Raw genomic sequence first — 20023 nt, 5'->3', positions numbered from 1 at the left:
AGGGTTTGGCCTTGGCTTTCCCCGATCCCACTACAGATTTCCATCCTGGCTGCCCTCCCTAACCATCCCCTTCTGCACAACCCTTGGGGTCCGTAGGGTGAGGCAGGGTTTGGCCTGGCCCTGGGCAGCATCAGCACCCCCTCGGTGCCAGGGGGGCCGTGGGCTGAGAGCACTGCTGGGGGAACCAGCGCCTCCTGCCCCCAGCGATGTGAACCCTGCCCCGTTCCTTCCACAGTTCCTTGGTGCACCCCATTGCGTCTTCCTTAGGCCTTTGGGGGTGCACGTCCCCCGTACCTCCCCAGCTGCTCCTGCCCCGCAGGCACACACAGTGCAGCACGGCTCCCCATCGCGGCTGCGCCCCAACTGCACCAGGGACCCCCATTGCAGCAGCCCCCCCCAATGCAGCCGGGGCCCCTATTGCAGCAAGGCCCCCAGGTGGTAGGATCCCCCGTTGCAGCAGGGTCCCCCCATTACACCAGAGTCCGCCACTGCAGCAGGACCCCCATTGCACCATTCCCCCCATTCCACCAGCTCCCCTGCCATTGCACGAGCCCCCCCATTGCACCAGGGGCCCCCATTGCCCCAGCCCCCCCCCCAATTGCACCGGGTCCCCCCTTTCACCTGGGACCCCCATTACACCAGGGTCCCCCCATTACAGCAGGACCCCCACTGCAGAAGGGTCTCCCGTTGCACCAGGCTCCCCCTATTGCCCCAGGCCCCCCACATTGCACCAGCCCCCCCCATTACACCCCTGTCCCATTACCCCATGGACCCCCATTGCCCCAGAACCCCCCATTGCAGCAGGACCCCCATTGCAGAAGGGTCTCCCATTGCACCAGACCCCCCCATTGCCCCAGGTCCCCCCATTACACCCCCCTCCCATTTCCCCAGAACCCCCCCCCATTGCCCCAGGTCCCCCCATTCACCTGGGACCCCCATTGCACCAGCCTCCCCCCATTGCAGCAGGACCCCCATTGCAGAAGGGTCCCCCATTATACCAGCCCCCCCTATTGCTCCAGGTGCCCACATTGCCCCAGCCCCCCCCCATTACACCAACCCCCTCCCCCGTTGCCTCAGGGACCCCCCTCGCCGCAGACCCTTTCCATTGCCCCAGCCCTCCCCCATTACCCCCCCGCGTTGCCCCAGGGACACCCATTGCCCCAGCCCCCCCCCGCAGCAGGGTCCCCCCTTGCAGCACCCCTCCCCGCATCACCCCCCACCGCCGCACCCTGCCGGTCCGCGGTGGCGGAGGGATGGGGATGGCGGGGGGGGGGGATGTGTGTGTGTTGGGGGGGGGGGGGGGGGATTACCGCGCGGAGCGGCGCGCAGCGAGCGCGGCCCCGCGGTGCCGGAGCGCGCCGCCCCCGCCCCCGCCCCGCCGCGCCCGGGGGGGGGGGGGAGGCGGCGGCGGCGCCGCGCTGACGGCTCGGTGGGCACCGCGGGGCCGCGATGCTGCGGGCCGCGGCGGAGCGGGGCTGAGCGGCGCGGGGGGGGGGGGGGGCGGGCAGGGGGGGGGGGGGCCGCGGCGGCGGAGGGTGGAGGGGAGGGGAGTGGGGGGGGGGGGGCGCGGCGAGCGATGGATGAGGACAACATGACGAGGAGCGAGGAGCAGCAGCTGAGTCTGCAGAAGGCGCTGCAGCAGTGCGAGCTGGTCCAGAACATGATCGACATCAGCATCTCCAACCTGGAGGGGCTCCGCACCAAGTGCGCCGCCTCCAACGACCTCACGCAGAAGGAGATCCGCACCCTGGAGGTAGGGGCCCGCCGACCCCCCCACCCCCCCTTCCCATATCCAATCCCCCCCCCCCTCCTCGCCGCCCCCCCCCCCCCCCCCCGGGCCGCGCCGGGTTCCCCCGCGGCGCTGCGGTGCGCCCGAGTGAGGCTGCGCGCTCTGCAGGTGGCCCCGAGGTGGGTCCGGCCCCGCCAAACCCTCCTGCCCGTCCTGCCCGAGGGGCCCGGGCCCGGCCCCGGCCCCCCCGCTCTCCCCCCGGCCCGGTCCCGGCCCCACAGCATCCTCCCGGCGCGGCCGCAGCCCTCCACAGGCTGCATCCCCCCGGCCCGGCCGCATCCCCTTCCTGGGCTCCTTCCTCCCCATCCGGCTGCATCCCACCGGCCTGGCTGCATCCCTCCCACCGGGCTGCACCCCCCCCGGCCCGGCCGCATCCCCTCCCTGGGCTCCTGCCTCCCCACCGAGCTGCATCCCCTCCGGCCCACCTTCATCCCTCCCACCAGGCAGCATCCCTCCGGCCCCGCTGCATCCTTTCCCCCCGTACTCCTGCCCCCCGAGCAGGCTGCATCCCCTCGGCCGGGCTCCAGCCGCTCACCGGGAGGCAGGCCAGCATCCTCTCCATCCTCGGTTCCTCCGCCGCGGCGATGAAGCGTCTGCCCAAACCCTCCAGCCTTGCCCGGCAGCGGGGAGAGCCCCGGCGGGAAGGGGAAGCTTCGCTGAGCCACGGCCTCGATGCTGCGGGGGGTGAAGGCAGCTGGGCCATGCCAAGGGGAGCACCGGCCGGATTTATTTACGTTTCATAGATGGGAAAAATATATATAAGTAAAGCTGCTGCACAGGGCCCTGTCTCTGGTAGCCCCATATGAAGAGGTTCCCTTTGGAGTGTGCTGGGACCTGGCTGGGGATGGGTTTGGGGTTCAACAGGAGGTTGGCAGGCTGGGACCGGCTGGGGTGCCTGGGGGTGAGGTGGCAGAGTGGGGAGAGGCGTGAGTGTGACAGTGCCATGACCCCGGGGAGACGCTGGTAGGGCCGTGGAAGTGGCTGACGTGGAGCCGGGACTGTGGGTGGGGGGATTTTGGAGCTTGGCCCTGCTCAGGGCCTTTTGGCTGGTGCTTTCTAACCTGGCTGCTCTCACCAAGAACCCAAATGTGGTGGCACAGCGGTTCCTGGGCTCAGCCGCACAGGACCCTGCCAGGGTCCTGCAGCTCCTCTGCAGGGCGGTTTTCAGCTCTGGACCGTGGCTGAAGCACCCCACGCTGCTGCTTTCACCCCCCAAGCTCCCAAGCGCCATGGGAGTGAGCGGGGCATCGCTCTGCCGCTGCTGTGCCACTCGTGGGGGGGACCCCGGGGTTGGGGTGCATCCCAGGCACCGACTTGCGCCGCGTTCCCACACGGATCCTGCTGTCGCCTCTCCTTGCTCCGAGCCCTGTCCCATCCCACCTCTCCGTGCGAGGGGCTGCAGGCTCAGCCTGGAGCTGTTGGTCCACGCGTGGTCCTGGAGTAACCTCGGAAGAGGGACAGGGAAGTGGCCATGAAGTGGTTTTGGGGTGCGTGGGAGACTTTGCGTGGGGCAGACAGGCTCCTAGGCCCCCCGGAGGTGCAGGACTACAGAAGTTTATCCCACGAGGAGTGACGGCCTCGTTAGGGTTGGCACAGCTGACGAATTGCCACCTCCCTGCCGTGGACAGGACCGAGCGGAGCTGAAGAGTGCGGTGAAGCCATCCTGGTGGGATGCTCCTTCCCAGCATCCTGTGACGGCGCATGGGTGAAGCATATCCTGGTGTTGCTGGGGCAGCTCAGCCCAGGCCGACTGGAGGGTTTGGAGGTGTCTGGGGGGATGCCACCCCGCAAATCCCTTGTGCTCAGAGGGAAGCATCTCTCCAGCTGCTATGGATCATGCTGCACCCGCTGTGGGGAGCCCCAGCATCGCCTTCCCTAAAACACCCCCAAACCTGGGTGCCTGCAACGTGTGTCAGCCATGGGCATCCCTGCCGACACTCACCCATTGCTTTTCGCACAGAAACGGGGCGATTCCCAGGAGGGGAGTGAATCCAGGGCCAGATTCCCAATGCCGGCACATCGGTGTGGGTCTGGACCGGCTCCTGGCAGCGTTATCCTGGGTTGCTGCCAGCGTAAGCAGGAGCCGAGCTTGGCCCTGAGTCCCTGCCGCCACCGCCGCGTCCCAAGGACGTGACGCAGACGCGGAGGCTCCGCTCGGCGCTTCTTCCCTTCCCATCTGGTGGCCGCAGAGCTGGGCCAGGCACCGGGGAGGCGAAGGGGACAGTGACTGGGGACAAGTGGGCTGGGAGGTTGTCTTGCCCCAAGCACCCTGGGGAGACTTTGCATCAGCATGAGCCATAAAATGGGTGAATCCATGTTTTTTTGGTTAATCCTCATATGCTAAACCCTGATTTTGCTGGATTAATAGAAGTTTATCCTTTTTATTTTTTTTTTAAACCACCTTAAGGTACACGCAAGTCGCCATCCTTCATGTGCTGTGGTTGCGCAGGGAGCTGGTAACAGCATCCCGCGATGCAGCGTCCTTCCTTTGGGATGGGTACCACCGGCTGCAGCCCAGCTTCGGTGCAGTCCTCAGGGCTGGGAGGCTTTTAGGTCTTGCTTGCACTTTGGGACAGGCTCCAGCAGAAACCAAGGCAGTGTCTGGGACCAAGACACCAACTGACATTGCCCGTGGTGGGAGTTGGGGCCAGTTTGCTTCCTATGGGGCAGCAGATCTGGGGCTGAGCATCGTTGGAGCAGGAGGGTGGGAGCCAAGCAGCTGCTCCCATTAGCCCTGTCCAGTCCTGCATGGGTCGTGGGGCTTTATTCCCTGTCTGAGCATGGCAGTTGGGCTTTGAATCTCTAAATTTGGGTTTCGGGATGTAAATACGGAAGAGGAGCGCTGCTACCTGCCTGTTTGCAGGAGGTCTGGGGGCGGCACAGAGTAAAAGCAAAAAGGAAAAGTTGCTCAGCACTGGGTGATTCTTCTGGCTGCCCTGCGGCACCTTGCTCTCTGTGCTGGGGTTACTCCACCTGGTTTCCAAGCGTGGCTCATGGCTCCCAAAAACCAGCAAGTGGCTCCAAGGATTACCCTGGGATTGGCAGTTCCCTCTCCCCGGGCTGCTGTGCTCCTGCTGGGAACGGGGATCCCTCCTGGGATCCTTTTGGCTGCTGCACACACACGTGGGTGAGGGTGGGAAGAGGCACCCAGGGAAGAGCTGTGGCTGTTTCCAAACTTGCACTGGCTGTGACCAAAGGAGATGCTGCCCCAACACTGGGATATTCACTACCTGAGCATGTGGATTCTCTGGAGTCTAATACCGTGGGAGAGCACAGCACTTATCCCTGGGCTGTATGCTCCTGGAGAGCCAGGCATCTCCAGGACACTGGCTTGAACCATTTCGGCCCCTGTACTCTGACTCGAGAGAGAGCCCCGGGGACCATTTAGCAGCGCTTGAAATAAATGATGTGCAGAGCCAGAGATGGCACACGAGCCTAGCAGGGCCTTGAAAGAGCCCTGGGAGGGAAAATATAACCGTGGCGAGGTATTCCCCAGCCTGAGAGTGCTCCAGGTGTCTCTGGAATAACGAGCCCCTTGGTAGGAGTCAGGGAAGAGTCGCTCTGGTTGTGGCTACACGCTGTGGGAAAGCAGCTGCTTTGGCCTGCTGCTGCGCCGGGGATATTTGGGGGTGTAGAGCAACCTCTTCACTTCACGGCACGAAGGCATCCGACAGAGGCACGCGCCGATCCCACCGTGCTGAGTGGGACGGGCATCCCGGCCGATGCAGGGTCCCTCTCGACGGCTCACCGGGCGTTGGCGGTGCATGGCCTGCCTGTGCGAGGTTAATTAACTTTCACCTCGTGCTCCCGCAGGTGGATTTTCCGCCGCCTCTCCCTGGTCTCCAGGCAGGGCTCAGTGCTGTCTCCAGCCTGGCTGACGTCAGGGAGGGCGCAGGGTGCCGTGCCGGGGGGGTGCAGCCGCCCTCCCGCTCCCTGGAGACCGGCTGCTTCGCTCCCCGTCCTGGTGCCTGCTCGGGGGGAGCCGCCACTTGCTGCCGTGATGGGTTTCGGGGTGAGCGCCTGCCAAGGGGAAATCCTGCTCGGGGTGGCGGGAGGAGGCTGGAAATCCCCGTCGGGGTGCGGAGGGGAGAGAAGTGGGCAGGGTTTGCAGGGGGGCAGAGGAGGCTCCAGCCCTGGGTAATCCCGGCCCCTCGTCTTGCTGGGGTCACCCAAGGTCCCAGGGGAGTGATGCGGAGTGGGGACATCCCTGCTCTGCCTGCACCCATCGCTGCGGGCAGCAGGGACCTGCTGGGGTTTTGTTTTTCAGTGAAAGGTCTCTGCCTCGGGAGGAGTTTGGGGAGTCGCTGGCCCCCTGCTGTGGCCAAGGGGAAGGGGCTGCTTGTGCTTTACCCCCCTTTTGTCAGAGCATCGCACCCTCCCTTACCCCCTTGCAGTGCTGGAGGGGGCAGAGGCGCTTGAAAGGATGTGAAAACTGAGCCCCAGCTCCAGAGGCAGGTGCATGGGCCCCCCCGCAGCCCCGGTCCCCCTGGCAGCATCCCCGGTGTGTCCCCCAAACAGCGAGCACCCTCCGTGCTCTTGGGACTCTGACCCCTCTGCTTGCACACCCACAGCACCCAAGGGTGTCCCCCTGCCCTTTTCCAGAGGGGTAAACTGAGGCATAGGAGAGCCGAGAGGGGCTGTGCCACAGCAGGAACACAAAGCAGGATTTGCCCTTTGCAGCAGAGCAGCTTTTGGCATGTTTGCAAAATCTCCATCCTGCGCAGGGAGGGCTGAGCAGTGGCTCAGGGGGAGTGAGAGCATCTCCTCAGCTGTGTGATGGGGCTTTCCCCGCAGCACAGGGCTGTCTCGATTGCTTCCCTTTCCAGCCCCGTTGGTGAAACTCTCAGCAAAACAAGAAGTGCTTTTGGATTTCGCAGAGGTTTGCTGGGCTTGTTTTCCCCCGTGGGCCAGAGCATCAGCCCACGCTGGAGCACAAGGGTCCCATCTGGGTCCTTGATGGACCCTCTGGTCTCTCAAGGGCTGGGTGGGGTGAATTTTCCCCACCTGGAGGCTGGAAATTAAAGTATCTCTCTCCACTTCTCCCCTCCTTGCCTCGATCCCAGCTCCCAGTACGTCTCTGCATGGTGGTGGTGGGGGCTGCCCAGGGCTCTGTCCCCATTCCAGCCGTTGGTCCCGCCATGGCTGCCAGCCTGGGGTGGGCAGAGGAACAGATGAAGAGCAGGCTGGTGGGAATGGAGGGGAGGTTTTTAGTAGGGTTTTTGCTGGTGTTTTGCTGCAGTTGTGTGTCGGGAAGGGTTTTTTTGGGGGGGCCAGGAGCTTTCTCTGTGTGCATTCAAGGTGTCTGCTATTTCCCCTCCAAGGGTCTGGGGTGTGTTTAGGATGTGCGATCGGGGCTGGCCCCAAAACCCTTTGATGGTTTGTGTTAGGAGAGTGGTTTTTCTTAAAAAACAGACGTGGTAGCTGGTCAGGGTGCTGCTGAGCCTAGCCAGCCCCGCGGGGCTCCTGCAGCATCCCTGGCCTTTCGCTTTGCTGTCCCCAGCTCTTTGGGGTATTAATTTTCAGTAATTAATCTCTGTGGCCGTTAGCCAGGTCACGGCTCTGGAGAAGCTGCCTGGTTGGGGTGTCTGGCTCCTGGCAGAGCTGTCACCCACTCGCGTGGTGCTGGTGGGACATCGCTGTGGGGACTCACTGTTTGCAAGGAGATGGGAACCACCAGCCTCTCCCGTGCCTGTGCTGCCTGCTCCCCCCTGCAGGCAGCAAGGAGGGGGCTGGTTTTGTCTGTTTTGCAGCTTTCTGGGTGCACCCACCTCTCCCAACCACGATGGGTGGGTGCAGGGGGGCTGATTTTCACCCCTTTGCTCACATGCATCTTGTCACACCAAGCCCTGTGGCCATCACTGCTGAGTACCACCGAGGGAAGGGACCAGGAGGGATGGGGAAACTCTCCCAAACGCCACGATGCTGCGATGGGGTTTCTCCCCTTGTTTCTCTATTCCAAACCATTGCATATTTTGCTCATCTATTTTTGGGGTGCGCGGGAGCTGGTGGCGGGCAGGGGCACAGCACCATCTAGTGCTGCCGGCGCTGGGGAATCACCCAGCTGGAAAAGCGGGAGCAGGAAATCCCTGCAGGTTTCCAGCAAGCTGGGCTCTGCTCTATATTTCTGAGAAAGGAGGCCAGTCGCTCAGCGCCTTTATTTTGGGAGCTGTCAGGCTGCGGTTGCTAACGCGGCGTCTTTGGCCTCGTGGTGGGAGGGGTTGGGGGGACGGTTGGCGGACGGATGGGGCCACGGCTGAGCAAAGAGGGGTCGGTGGCTCCGGTTGAGGTGATGAGGAGTGGTGGGAGGGAGGAGCGCTGGGGCACGTGTGGGCTGGTGGTGCGGGAATAAGGAGCGAACACCCACGTCCCAGCCTTGGCACTGTGCGATGCTGTGGCTGCTCCCAGTGGGGGATGATCGAGGGGTCCCTTCGCACCGAGCCTGGGTGTAAGAGAGGGGAGCATGCCCTTTGGGTGCTGGGAGGGGGTGGAATCTGTGTTACTGTGTGCGAGGAGCAATGCTTCTGTGTCCCCTGTCCTCTCTCCTCATCCACCCACCATGGGATCCCCAGGGTGATGAGGGCTGTCCATCCCCTGAAGCACACTGGGTTGGGGATAAACGAGCCAAGAAATGTTGGTTTTGGGAGGGAAATGCCTCCCTTGGACAGGCAGCTGGATGCCAAAGGGGCCCTTGGCTGCAAAAGTTTGGCAGCAGGTAACAGGGTGTTTTGAGGGCAGGAGGAGCTGTGTGTGCCCTGGGGATGGGGCAGAGGGAGGGCAGAGCCCGAGCTGCCTGCAGTCACTCCCCCGCCGTGTCCCCCTTCTGCCGTGGGGTGGGTTGAAGAGTCATGGCAGGGGGTCCCACGGGACTTTCTCCTTCTCTTCCAGAGCAAGTTGGTCAAGTATTTCAGCCGGCAGCTGTCGTGCAAGAGGAAGGTGGCCTTGCAGGAGCGTAATGCCAAGCTGGAGGGCTTCCCCCAGCTCCTGCACTGGTTCCGCATCGTTGACATCCGCAAGGAGGTGATGGAGGTAAGGGCTGGGCATTAACTGCTGCAGGTTTGGGTGCTGAACCTCTCCGCTAGTGCTTTTCCCAGGGGGCTGTGGGATCCTTGAGCAAAACTAGGCAAGGGAGCAGTTTTTTGTGAGATGGAGACTGGCTCGAAGCCATGTGTTTTGGCCCTGGGACAGGCTGGAGGGGACAGTGCTCGCAGTGGGGAGCGGGTTGGGAGACCAGAGCAGAGGCACCAGGTTGTTGGTGGCCTGGGCCACCCCACAGCTCTCCCTCCACCCACCAGTGAGACACCCCATCACTGTTCCCAGTGAAGGACATGGGTGCCAGGGGGACTTCATGGGTGCTGCTCCCCACGGCGGGGGTCCCCCGTGTCCCCATCACAGCGTGGTGGTGCCATGGCAGGTCACGGCACTCTGCCGTGTCCTGGGCTCCTGCAGGCGATGGGTGCGGCGAGCGGGTGGCACATGGAGGTGGTCCCCTAACAGCCCCCCTGGGGAAGAGAAAAGTCTGTGCTGAAGCTGCCAGTCCCTGCACATGCTCAGAGCAGGGGCAGGTTTACCTGGTGCCCCCAGATGTGCTGGTGTTGAGCTGGGTCTGGATATACCTGAGACTGTGCAAAAACTTGAGATAAAGCTGAGGCTCAAACTGTGTCTTCTGGGTTTTCATGTGGATTGAGATGGAAAATGAGTGTTTTTTTGGGTCTGTGACCCAAACAGGGCAGCAAAAGGAAATGTCTTATCTGTGTGTGCCAAGGTGCTGGTTAGAGGATGCTCCGGGGTGGTTTATTCCTCTTGACTCACTCCAGCCCCGTTCCTCCCTGTCAGGAAATCACCCCCGGTCAGCTGAGCCTGGAGGAGCTGCTGGACATGACCGATGACCAGGTCTGTGCGACCGTGGAGAAGTTCGGGGCCAACAGTGAGGAGTGTGCCCGCCTGAATGCCTCCCTCTCCTGCCTCCGCAGCGTCCACAAGTCCGGTGAGTCGGGCACCCTTGTCCCCTTGAGCCGGTCGAGGTGAGCGACACCGTCCCGTTGTGGTGACACCAGGAGCGTGGCTTTAATGCATCAGAGGTGTTTGCAGGGTGTTCTCAGTGGGTTGCAGAGCTCCAGCACCCCTGGGGATGGCCAGGTACCCACTGCCCGCAGGGGACATCTTTGCTCTGGTGCATCCCTGTGGCTCGGGAGCGTGCGGGGGGCTCACCTCTCTAAGGACGTGATGAGTTGTTGGTTCTCTGCAGGGAGGCTTCACCCGAGGAGTGTGCAGAGTTTCTTACAAGGTCCCCCTGACCCCTTTTGCTTGCAGGAGCACAGTCAGCAGACTCAGGAAAAGCCCCTGAGACTCAGCAAGCTCCTAGCACTCAGCATCGCTTCCCAGCTGGCTGCAGAGCGAAGCCCCCGTGCCTGATGCCCCTTCCCAGGGCACACACAAGCCCCGCTTCCCCTTCCCCCGGGGTGGGTGTCTGGGTGCGGGTGGTGGGGTGCGGGTGCTGAGCTGGCGGGTCCCCGGGCGGTGGCAGCATTGCTCCGTGCTGCAGAGGCGGCTGAACGAAGCAGAAGCTGCTCCGGCTTCATCTGAGCTTGCAGCCTGCGAGCGGAGCGGGGCCGGAGGCTGCAGCGGGGCCTGGGGGTGCCTGGGGAAGGGGCGAGCGATGCAGCGGGTGGCTGTGCAGGATCCGGCCCTCCTGGCACCTTGTCCCCGGCCAGCCGAGCCTTGCTGGATGATGCTGTCCTGGGGCCGAGGGCTCCCTTCCCAGGGCTGCTGTTGACAGGGTCTGGCCTGGGGGTGAGTTGGGGGGCTCTTCTCTACACATGTGCCCCCCAAGGAGAGGCCCAGCTTCACCTCCCAATGTGTGATGGGAACTGTATCCTGCCGGCATGGCTCTTCCCCACTGCTGAACTTGTGCTTTGATGCCGGATTGCGGGAGCACTGCCAGCACTGGGGCTGCCTGTGGGGGGGATGTTCCCTTTCGGAGCAGCTGGGGGAACGGTGAAACCCCATTTCAAAGTCTAAATATCCCCCCGCTGTCCCCTTCCCAAGGGCTCCCTTCCTGGTCCTAGCCTGGGGTGATGGTAGTGGGCTGGTTTAGCTGTGGTCTCTGCTGGGAGCCCTGGTCTGGCAACACGTCTGGCTGTGACCCTTCTGTAGGAGGACCCCAGTCCTGCCTGACCCCCGGGGTTTGGGGTCCCCAAACCCCTCTGCCCAGCTCCCGTCCCCTCTCGAGGGTCTCCTCCAGCATAGCTGTATCCCAGGGGCTGGCGGGATGGAGGATGAGCCCTGCTGGGGTGCAGCTGCTGGGTTTTCAGCTGGGCTGTGCAGGTTCGGAGCTGCCCCTGGGGACAGGACGGGACAGGGCTGTTGGTGAGGAGGGTACTGTGACGTGGCTTCACCAAGAAGCGGCTTTCAGGGACAGGCAGTGTCCCTGCATTACTGTCTCTTGGCATGACATGTCCCCGGCAGTGGGTCCCAGGGGACAGGAGGGGTCTCAGCCGTGTCCCCCCGCCGTGGTTACTGCGGTTTCTCTGAGCTTCCCGCGTGGCGTGGCACAGCGTGGCAGGGCCAGCCCGTGCTGAGGGGTGGCAGCCAAGGGCCCTGCCACCGCATGCTGCTGCCAGGCTGGCGCAAGGACCCACTGCCACTCCTGCGCCGGAGCAGCGAGGTGGGGATGGCTGAACCCAGCCTGACATTTCCTGCAGACCACGAGTCCCCTGTGCTCTCTAACTCCCTAAATCCGGCTCCTGCCTGTGCTCCTGCCCTCCTTCCCTTTGGCATTTTCACTAAGTCTCTCCGTTATTTGAGGAAGGGCATCGATGCCTCTCTCAGAGCCTGGGGAAGGCTCTCAGCCTGCTCTTTGTTTAAATACCTTTGACTTTTAAAGACCATTGCAAACAAATACTGCTTTACTGGCCGTGCTGGCTCAGCCCCTGCATCCCCCCCTCCTGCCCCTCTGCTCACTTGGCCAAGGGAATTCCACCGCTTCCCAGTGGGACCTGTGCTTTGCAAAATCCACATGAGCCTTTGGCTCAGCAGCTGTGGTGAGGATGCTAAAACATCTTCTGCCCCTCTGGTGGTTTCTGGCTGGCAGAGACCGGGGGGTACCAGGGGGCTGCAGGATGCTCGCTGCTCGATTTGCTTTTTAATGGGGCAGGTGATGGGGCTGCCAGCCCTCCCAGTGGGACGTGGCTTGGTGGCCCATTGGGCCCCTGCAGGAGGGAGTTTGCTGCTATCTGGGCACTGCGTGTTTGCCTTCCCCAGCGCTCCATTTAACCCCATCCATCATCGCGCTGCTCCTGGGGGGGGCTGTGGGCTGGGCTGTGCGGCAGGGGCTGCTGTTTCATCCCTCCGGCATTGCAGACATGCTGCAGTGGCCGTTCCTGCTCTGCCAGGGCTGGAGAATTGGGTTCCGCAGTGCAATGGTCCCTGACATTGCTGGCTGGCGTGGGTCCCTGCTGTGCCGGCACCACGCATGCACGCTGCCGGAGAAACTCCTGGGCACATCGTCCAATGGACGGCACAAACCTTGGGGACAGGTAGGGGACAGGCAGCTCGGGGCACCGCAGAGCCCCTGCCACAGTCCTGAGGGATGCAGGAGCTCCCTGGGCAGCAAAGGAGACCAAATCTCCCTGAATTTCTAGAGGGTTTGGGTGCAGAAAGCTCCACCCAGCTTGGCAGATGGTCTCCTTGTACCCCACTCAACACAGCTGCGTGTCTCCTGCCTCTGTGCTGGTGTTTCCTTGCCTGACAGAGCCTTTGTCTGGTCAAATTGCCCCATCTCAGTAGTGCCCCCAATTTCACCCCCTGGGAGGGGGGGAGCACAGCCCCTGCCCCTCTTCTGCAGGGGTGGAGATGAGAGTGGTGGTACCTCTGGCTGGATCAGGGTGAGATGCTCACTAGCTGCCCCAGGCTGAGGCTGGGTGGTAGGAGCAGATCATCCCATCCAGCTGCTCAAGATTGGGTCTGAGATGCACCAGGGTCCAGGCAGCGCATTTTGGTGGGCTGTGGGGATGGGGAACTGGCAGAACAACACTTCTGGTACCTTTGGCAATGTTCTCCTGTGCTGTTGGGGGCAGCTGCGACTGAGCAGCTATGGGCTGTAGCTCTCCCATCTGGGGTCCACTAAGGCAATGCTGTGCTGCTTCCACCCACCCACCCATGCATCCATCCACCCATCCACCAATCCCTCCATCCCTCCATCCCTCCATCCCTCCATCCCTCCATCCCTCCATCCCTCCCTCCCTCCATCCCTCCATCCCTCCATCCATCCATCCATCCATCCATCCATCCATCCATCCATCCATCCATCCATCCATCCATCCCTCAGCTGCATTTCAGCAGATGCTGGCCTGCTGGCTGGCTCCACGTCTTGGTGACTGGCCACCAGCCTTGCCTCATCTGCAAGCTTGAGCAAGGAAGGTCTTCGCCGGCTTCGAGAGCTGACCTGGCTCACATAGAGCTTGGCAAGTGTACGTCCCCTTGGTGTCCTCTTGTCCCCTGGGGCTCCATCTGATGCACCACCAACCCTCCATCAAGCATTCTCAAAATTACCTGCTAGATGTGTTGCCTTGATCCTTGCAGCCCCCAGGAGCCATGTTACGCCTGGCTGGACCCCCCTGACTGGGTGCCTGGGAGGTTTGCATGCCCCCGAGGAGATGGCTGGGTGCTTAATGGTTGGGTGCTGCATGGTGGGGGGTTGGAAGGCATCCTGGGATGGCAGCAATGCTCTCTTGGGATGCAGTGCCGTGATCTCAAGTCCATTGGGTTATTGCAGCCCCTCCAGAAGGAACCCCAAATGTACCATGCTGTGACCGATGTGGTTTTTTATCTGCGTGTTATCTCCTTATAAAACAAGAGATGGTCCTAGTCCAAAAATATAATTAATGAACCAGTTGCTGCCTCTTTAAAACATCATGTAATTTCTTTGCAAGTGTAGTAGTGGTCGATTTCTAGAAGCCAAGATTAGTATTAATAAAGCAGGAATGAGGTACAGTATTAACCTTTTCCATCAATCTTTATTTATTGAGTTGTTAATTAGATACATCTAATTTCCCAGGCCAATTCTGCCTGGGCATGGGGGTTGGGGAGGAGGCAGGGAGGAAGCAGGATGCTGTTTCATCCCTTAAACGGTGATGAATTTTGTCAGGATGGGGTTTGATGTCGGGAAAGGAGCCCCTTCCCAAACCAAGCATCCTGGGGGCGGCTCCAGCAGCAGGGAAACCCCCAGAGCATCTTAGAAACCAAAAGCATGTTATATTTATCAAATATAGTGGCAACCCTATATTAAACACCTGCTTTATTGTGTTAACAAGTCAGTATTGGATTTTTCTCGGCTGTGAAACCTTACACTTGGCAGTGGTATTTTATTAGCAGCCAGGGCGTCAATTTTGAACTCGAAGCGGGATTAATTTAATATTAAGTAAGAGCTGAGCAGGGCCGCTGTGGATTGAGGAGTTGATGGTGTGTGACTAGTGAGTTATGCATGGAGGTTATTAGCTGTCCTACAGGGAAAAATGATCCGGAGCTGAATATTTATGAGTCGTCCTGGCCCTGGGAGGGCTGCAGGTGGCTTGGGGACAGTGCGGGGTCAGACAGGGAGATGAGCAACAAAAAAAAAAGCAGGGAGCATCCTCGTTTGGGACAAATTTGAAAGCTGTACTGGCCATGGTGTAAAGGTTTTCAGGGTCGGTCCCTCCTGGTGACTGGTGTCCCCACACCTGCAGAGCCACCCCTCCAGCACGTGATGGGGCTGAAGCACTGGGGCGATGCTGGGGTTTATTTCACCTCATGGTCACTGGGGTGCTGGTGCTGGGAGAGGCAGCTGCAGCTGTGGAGGTTTCCCTCGCTGTAAAGCAAGCCCAGATCTTGCTCTGGTTTTGGGCACATCTCCATTTGGTCATCTGGATGCTGCCTTTGGGGAGGGAAAGAGCAATCACAGCACCCCCAAGGAGCAGTCGGGGTGCAGGGCTCCTTTGGATGGGACCTGCTGTCCCCAGCTCCCTGAGCAAATTATTCCCAGCATTTTGTTTTGGGAAATCAAAGCAAAACTTGCGATTTGTCTTTTGCAACTGGGGGAAAACAGCTTTTCTGGTGACATTTTGCCATCTCTCTCCATCTCCCAATGTACAAGCTGCATCCCGATGGCGGGCGCTTCTCTCCGCCTCCTCCCAGGAGTTTGTTTTCTTGTTGATTTTAATGGAGTGGTTCAGAAAAAGCTTCTTCCCTAATTAAGTACAGTGGAGTGAAGGAGGCTGGGCTAAGTGGGGAGGCAGCGGCAGCACCGAGGGGATTAATAAAGCCAAATTTGGCCAAGGGGAGCATCTCTCCCTTTGTGCTGGTGGCCAGGGCTTGGCGGCCTGCAGGGTTGGAGTGGCAGTGGGCGGCTGTAGCTGGTGCTCACTTCGATATGCAATTAATATTCCCTATCTAAACGAAACAAATAGGCTTTTTATGAGCAAACAGGCAGCCTTGCAGCGCCGTCGAGGCAGGCAGAGCTTGGGGAAAACTGGGCAAAGGGGAGTTTGCTTTTGTGCAAGCTCTTCCCTTGCTTTTCCACCTGGGAATCGGCTCTGGCAGAGCAGCAACACCCGGGGGAGCCCCGGGAGGGAGTGAAATCCGAAAGCATTTAACACGCTTTGCAGAAAGAAGAGCTTGGGGATTTTTTTGTTATTTTTTTTCCTTTCAAGTGCGTTCTCGGTTTAAGCGTATCTCATCAAGCGGAGTGCCCGCTACCTGCAGCGTGCCTGTAAGCTGTGTGTTGAAAATACATTTCCCCAGCTTATCCGGGGTATTTTTAGCCCTGACGCACCCACCAGCCCCATAACGGGTTATTTTTGCTCTCGAGTGCATCAGTCGTGTTACGACACAGCCGAGCGTTGAAGGGGACAGCAGCGAGGGGGGGATGTGGTGGCTACGATGCCACGGCCGAGCTTTGGGTTGCGGGAAGCAGCCTTGGCTCTCCTTCTTCATTAGCTGCTGCTAATTACTGCTGGGGGTGGGAGCACGGGGATGCTGCCGGGCCTGCAGCATCCGGGCAGTTTTGAGTTATGTAAATTTATGCATGCAGAGCAACCAATGGAGGAGCACCTTGATTTGCATAAATGCATGCTGATTTGCAAATCCCTGGGTGTGGGTTAATTAACTGGAGGGGTCGATGGCTTGCGGGAGGATTTAATTCATGGCGCTGTGTCCTCCCTCACCTATGCCCGTGCAGGGCCACGGCTGCACCTTCCCTAGCCCCACGCTGTGTGTGAAGCCAGGTGCCACCAGCCAGGGTGGCCTCAGGGACCAGTGGCCACCAGTAGCCGTGGGGACGAGGAGACAGCCCAGCTATGTGGCACTGGGTCGGGCACCCAGCTCTGCAGGTGCCCGCGGGCAGGGTGGCCTTGCCGGAGGTGACGTGACCCCGTGCAGAGCTGCATTTTGGGGGGGGGGGGGTGAGACACTCCAACTTGTCACCTGCTGTGTCCGCACTTGGGCTGGGCTGTTTTGGCGAGGAGGGGGCTCGGGTGCGTGCCAGTGGTGGCTTTGGAGATGCAGCTCCGCCCTGGCAGCTCCATGCAGGCAGAGGCAAGGCTTTTCTAAGCAGGATTTTTTCTTAATTAATTAAAATATGAGGAAGGGCGTTAACTTTTTTATGAGCTTCTTGCTGGGTCGAAGGGCTTTTTGTAGCAGCTGGAGAAGCAACTCTAAAAGCAGCTAGATAGGACTTGCTTTATTTTTTATTTTTATTTTCTGCTGTGGGAGATTGATTCAAGAAAACTCCTTGTCCCTCTTTTCCCCCAGAGCTTTTGTCAATCCAATCCTACAGCTTTCATTTCCAAAGTCCTTTCCTCCTTTACTTTTCTTCTGGAGCTTGAAATAAAATGTTCCCCTTGAAAAGGCTGGGGAAAGAAGAGGCCAGGCAATTAATAATCAAAACGGGGATGGGGAAGGAGGCTTTTTAAAATAAAGAGATTACGGTTTTCATAGTGGAGGCGATCAAAAGGAGTCAGCGAAGGGACCTTAAATTGGGTCCATCACTTTGGCTCTGTGAAGTTGCTGCTGACAGCCCTTTACTCATCTCTGCGCCAGTGGAGATGAGTAATTAGAAGCAGAGAGGAGCCCCACTTAATTACAGTCCTCTTCCTTTATGCAAATGGCACAACTGGGTGGCACAGGGGGCGGGGGGCAGGTTTGCAGGGGTGAGACGGGGGCATCAGCCTTGGCCAGGCAAGGGGTGTCCCACCCCCATGCCACATTTTGGGGTGATGGTGAGAAGCTGGGTGACAGTGGGGGAGGCACATGGGGGGCTCAGCAGGTGGGAAAACACGTGGGCAAAGCGCTTCTCTAACCCTTGCAGAGCGCCTGCTTGGCTTCACACACAGAGAAACTTGTTGGTGTTTTGGAGGCGGGGGGATGCGGTGCCGGGGAGGGGACTGTGTGGTTTTTGCCGCGCTGCATGGTCGTGTCTGTGTGCTCTTCGCAGGCGGCAGCCTTTCCAAGCAGGATTGGACCATCCAGTGGCCCACGACGGAGCCAGGGAAGGAGAACAGCCCTGGGTGCCAGCCGGAGCCGGGGCAGTGGGGCAGGACGCACCTCTCGCAGAGCCCCAAGGTCCAACCCAAGTGTGGGCAGCATCACTGCCACGCGGGCTCACCCCACGGACCCATGTACACCCACGTGGACCGGCTGACCGTGGAGGGTCACCCGGGGCTGTGCCCACCCATGGAGTCCGGCCACCGCTCCCTGCCACCCTCCCCACGCCAGCGACACGCTGCTCACACCCCTCCACGTACCCCCAACATCGTCACCACGATGACGCCGCCAGGCACGCCGCCAGTACGACGGAGGAATAAACTGAAGCCCCCTGGGACGCCCCCGCCCTCGTCACGAAAACTGATCCATCTCATCCCCGGCTTCACTGCGCTGCACCGGAGCAAGTCCCACGAGTTCCAGCTGGGGCATCGCGTGGATGAGGCGCACACCCCCAAGTAAGTGGGTGCCCCAAGGTGCCGGCACATGGTGGGGTGATGAACCCCATCCCAGCTCCTTTGGAAAAGCGCTTTTGTCCCTAAATGTCAGGGCATGGTGTCTTTTTTTTTTTGAACTTTGAGGTAGAAAAGCCCTTTGCAGCTCTAGCAGGCAGCAGGGATGCTGCTGGGACGGGGTCTGATTTGCTCCCCTGGGACCTAATTTTGGGTGTGGGGGCTGGATGGGGGGCACCGAGGGGCTCCAGGGCCGCTGCTCAACAAAGCCCCTGCATGCCGCAGCGTGGCACAGGTGGGTTGGATGGTGGGATTTTGCAGCTGCAGCACAGGGATGCACAACCCGACCGTGAAAGCTGCGTGTGAGTGCGAGCACGTGCAAGAGCGAGATGGGAAGAATCATCTTTCAGCTGAAACATGCATATGCGGATAGATAAAGCCTTATGGAAATAACACTTCATATTCTAGAGACATCCCCAGTATCTTTTCCATCCTGGTGGTGTTTGCGGAGGGCTCCTCAGGCTCTGGCCATGCCACAGCTACTTCCCGCTGCTCTTGCTCTGCGGCTCCGGTGCCGGCAGAGGCTGCTGCTGCGCAGGGAAAGGGCTCCCCGGCACCAGCACGCTCCCTCTCCATCGGGCCCTTTTGGTGGGTGTGCTCAGAAAGTCCTTCTGCTGCCTCGGTGTGGGGTGGCAGAGGAGACCTGTGGCCACCTTGGGGCATCATCTCCTCTCCCAGAGGAGGGAGCATGGCTGGCTCCCACTAGCCTCCCCAAACAGGAGCCCCAGGACAAGCTGCCTTGTTTGTCCACTACTTTGGGGTTCTTAGAAAAAAAGGCCTGATCAGAGTCACCTGAGGGATGTGGTGGGAGCAGGAGAAAGCCCAGGGTACCCTGGCATGGCAGTGGCAAGCTGCCAGCAGACCCTCCTGCCTGGCCCTGGAGACAGCCATGATGCTCAGGCAGCTCTGACTGGGGCACATAAAGGGTTAAAATCTGCTGCCTGTGCAGGGTGCTCGAGGCTGCCAGACCCTGGTCTCCCCCTCTTTGGGCAGGGGCAGACTAGAGGGGCTTTGGGGTGGCAGATGTGTCGGTGGCCGCAGCATCGCTGTGTCACTTGTTTCCCCGTTGTGTCCCCAAGGCTGCGGCAGCCGCCGGGCTGCGGTCACTGCACGAAATGAGGGCAGTCGTCCTTCTCCCCCGAGCTGGGAGCCTTTGGTCTCTAAAGGCTTTCAGCTTTTGGAAATTGATTTATTTCAGCTGGACAATGCCTCCTGTAAGGCCACCCTCCCCCTTGTTCTTAGCCACCAGAAATTCGTATTTACTTTGGTCCGTCCCCAGCGAGCACCACCACGTTTGCAGGAGCAAAGCCTTAGCGAGCAGCCTGTTTCCTCTCGTACTTTTATTTGCATTTCGGCATCTAATCCAGGCTCTACCCTTCCCTAACACAGCGGGTCTCACTGAGGCTGAAACCTGCCTTTGGTTCCCCCAAGCCATTTGATCCCCACCGTGGTCATTGCACACCCCAGGTCACCCTGACATGGATCTGGGGCGAGGTTTGGACAGGGGTGTCTGGACCTTACTCCATCAAACCCTTTGGCCAGTGATTCCCCAAGCTAGCCAGGGATGGGATGCCTCGACTTTCTTGCAAGGGGAAAGATCGGGACAGGGCGTGGAGAAAGAAATTGTGAACAGGGTTTGCACGAACACGGTCGTGTCCCCTCTTCTTTCATCGCTCTCTGCCTTCCTTCAGTCCCTGCCTGACCACCTCCAGTTTGCCCAGCGTCTCTGGTGCTCCCCTTCCCAGCAGTGCTGGGCAACTTTAATTCATGGTTAGTGAATTAACAAAGGAAAGAGAAAGATAATATTAACAGGGCTCCGTTGTGCTAACGTCCTACTGGGGGTTCATCGTGTCAATGCGGAAGGACGCAGGCTGCTGAAAGCCGCTTGGAGAACTGGGGAGGTTAATTTTCTCCAATGGCACTTAATGATTTTTCAGGAGGCAACCACTAAATCCTGCTTGCTAATCCCATTAGTGTTTCGGGATAGTAATTAGTGCATTAGAGGCAGCTTCTTCTTTTTTCCCTTTTTCTCTAGCAGAGGCATGCTGAAGTTTTAGCTGTTAATTAGACTGGATGCGGTGGCTAACACTTTGCCTGGCAGAGAGAAAACGTAGCTTTTTGGGTCTTTTATCAACTAATTCTTATTTTATGGCTGTGTCCATGCAATGCACGTGTGTTGTTGGGTTGGTTTGGTTTTTAATGTCATAAC

General features: G+C 59.9%; 1 protein-coding gene across 3 annotated transcripts in view; it reads left to right on the top strand.

Annotated features, from left to right (window-relative positions):
• Nucleotides 1-1576: 1576 nt before the first annotated feature.
• Nucleotides 1577-20023, top strand: part of KSR2 (kinase suppressor of ras 2) — an 87923-nt gene continuing 69476 nt past the window's right edge. For all 3 annotated transcript variants that reach the window (XM_074844339.1, XM_074844340.1, XM_074844341.1), the window contains exons 1-4: nt 1577-1753; nt 8675-8815; nt 9623-9773; nt 17256-17760. In XM_074844339.1, the coding sequence (XP_074700440.1) occupies nt 1577-1753; nt 8675-8815; nt 9623-9773; nt 17256-17760 (974 nt within the window). The remainder of the gene's footprint in view (nt 1754-8674; nt 8816-9622; nt 9774-17255; nt 17761-20023) is intronic.

The sequence above is a fragment of the Strix aluco genome, chromosome 18 (genome assembly GCF_031877795.1).
Source record: "Strix aluco isolate bStrAlu1 chromosome 18, bStrAlu1.hap1, whole genome shotgun sequence".
NCBI lineage: Eukaryota > Metazoa > Chordata > Aves > Strigiformes > Strigidae > Strix > Strix aluco.
The sequence above is the reverse complement of the archived record's forward strand: the minus strand, read 5'-3'. Positions and strand labels throughout refer to the sequence as shown.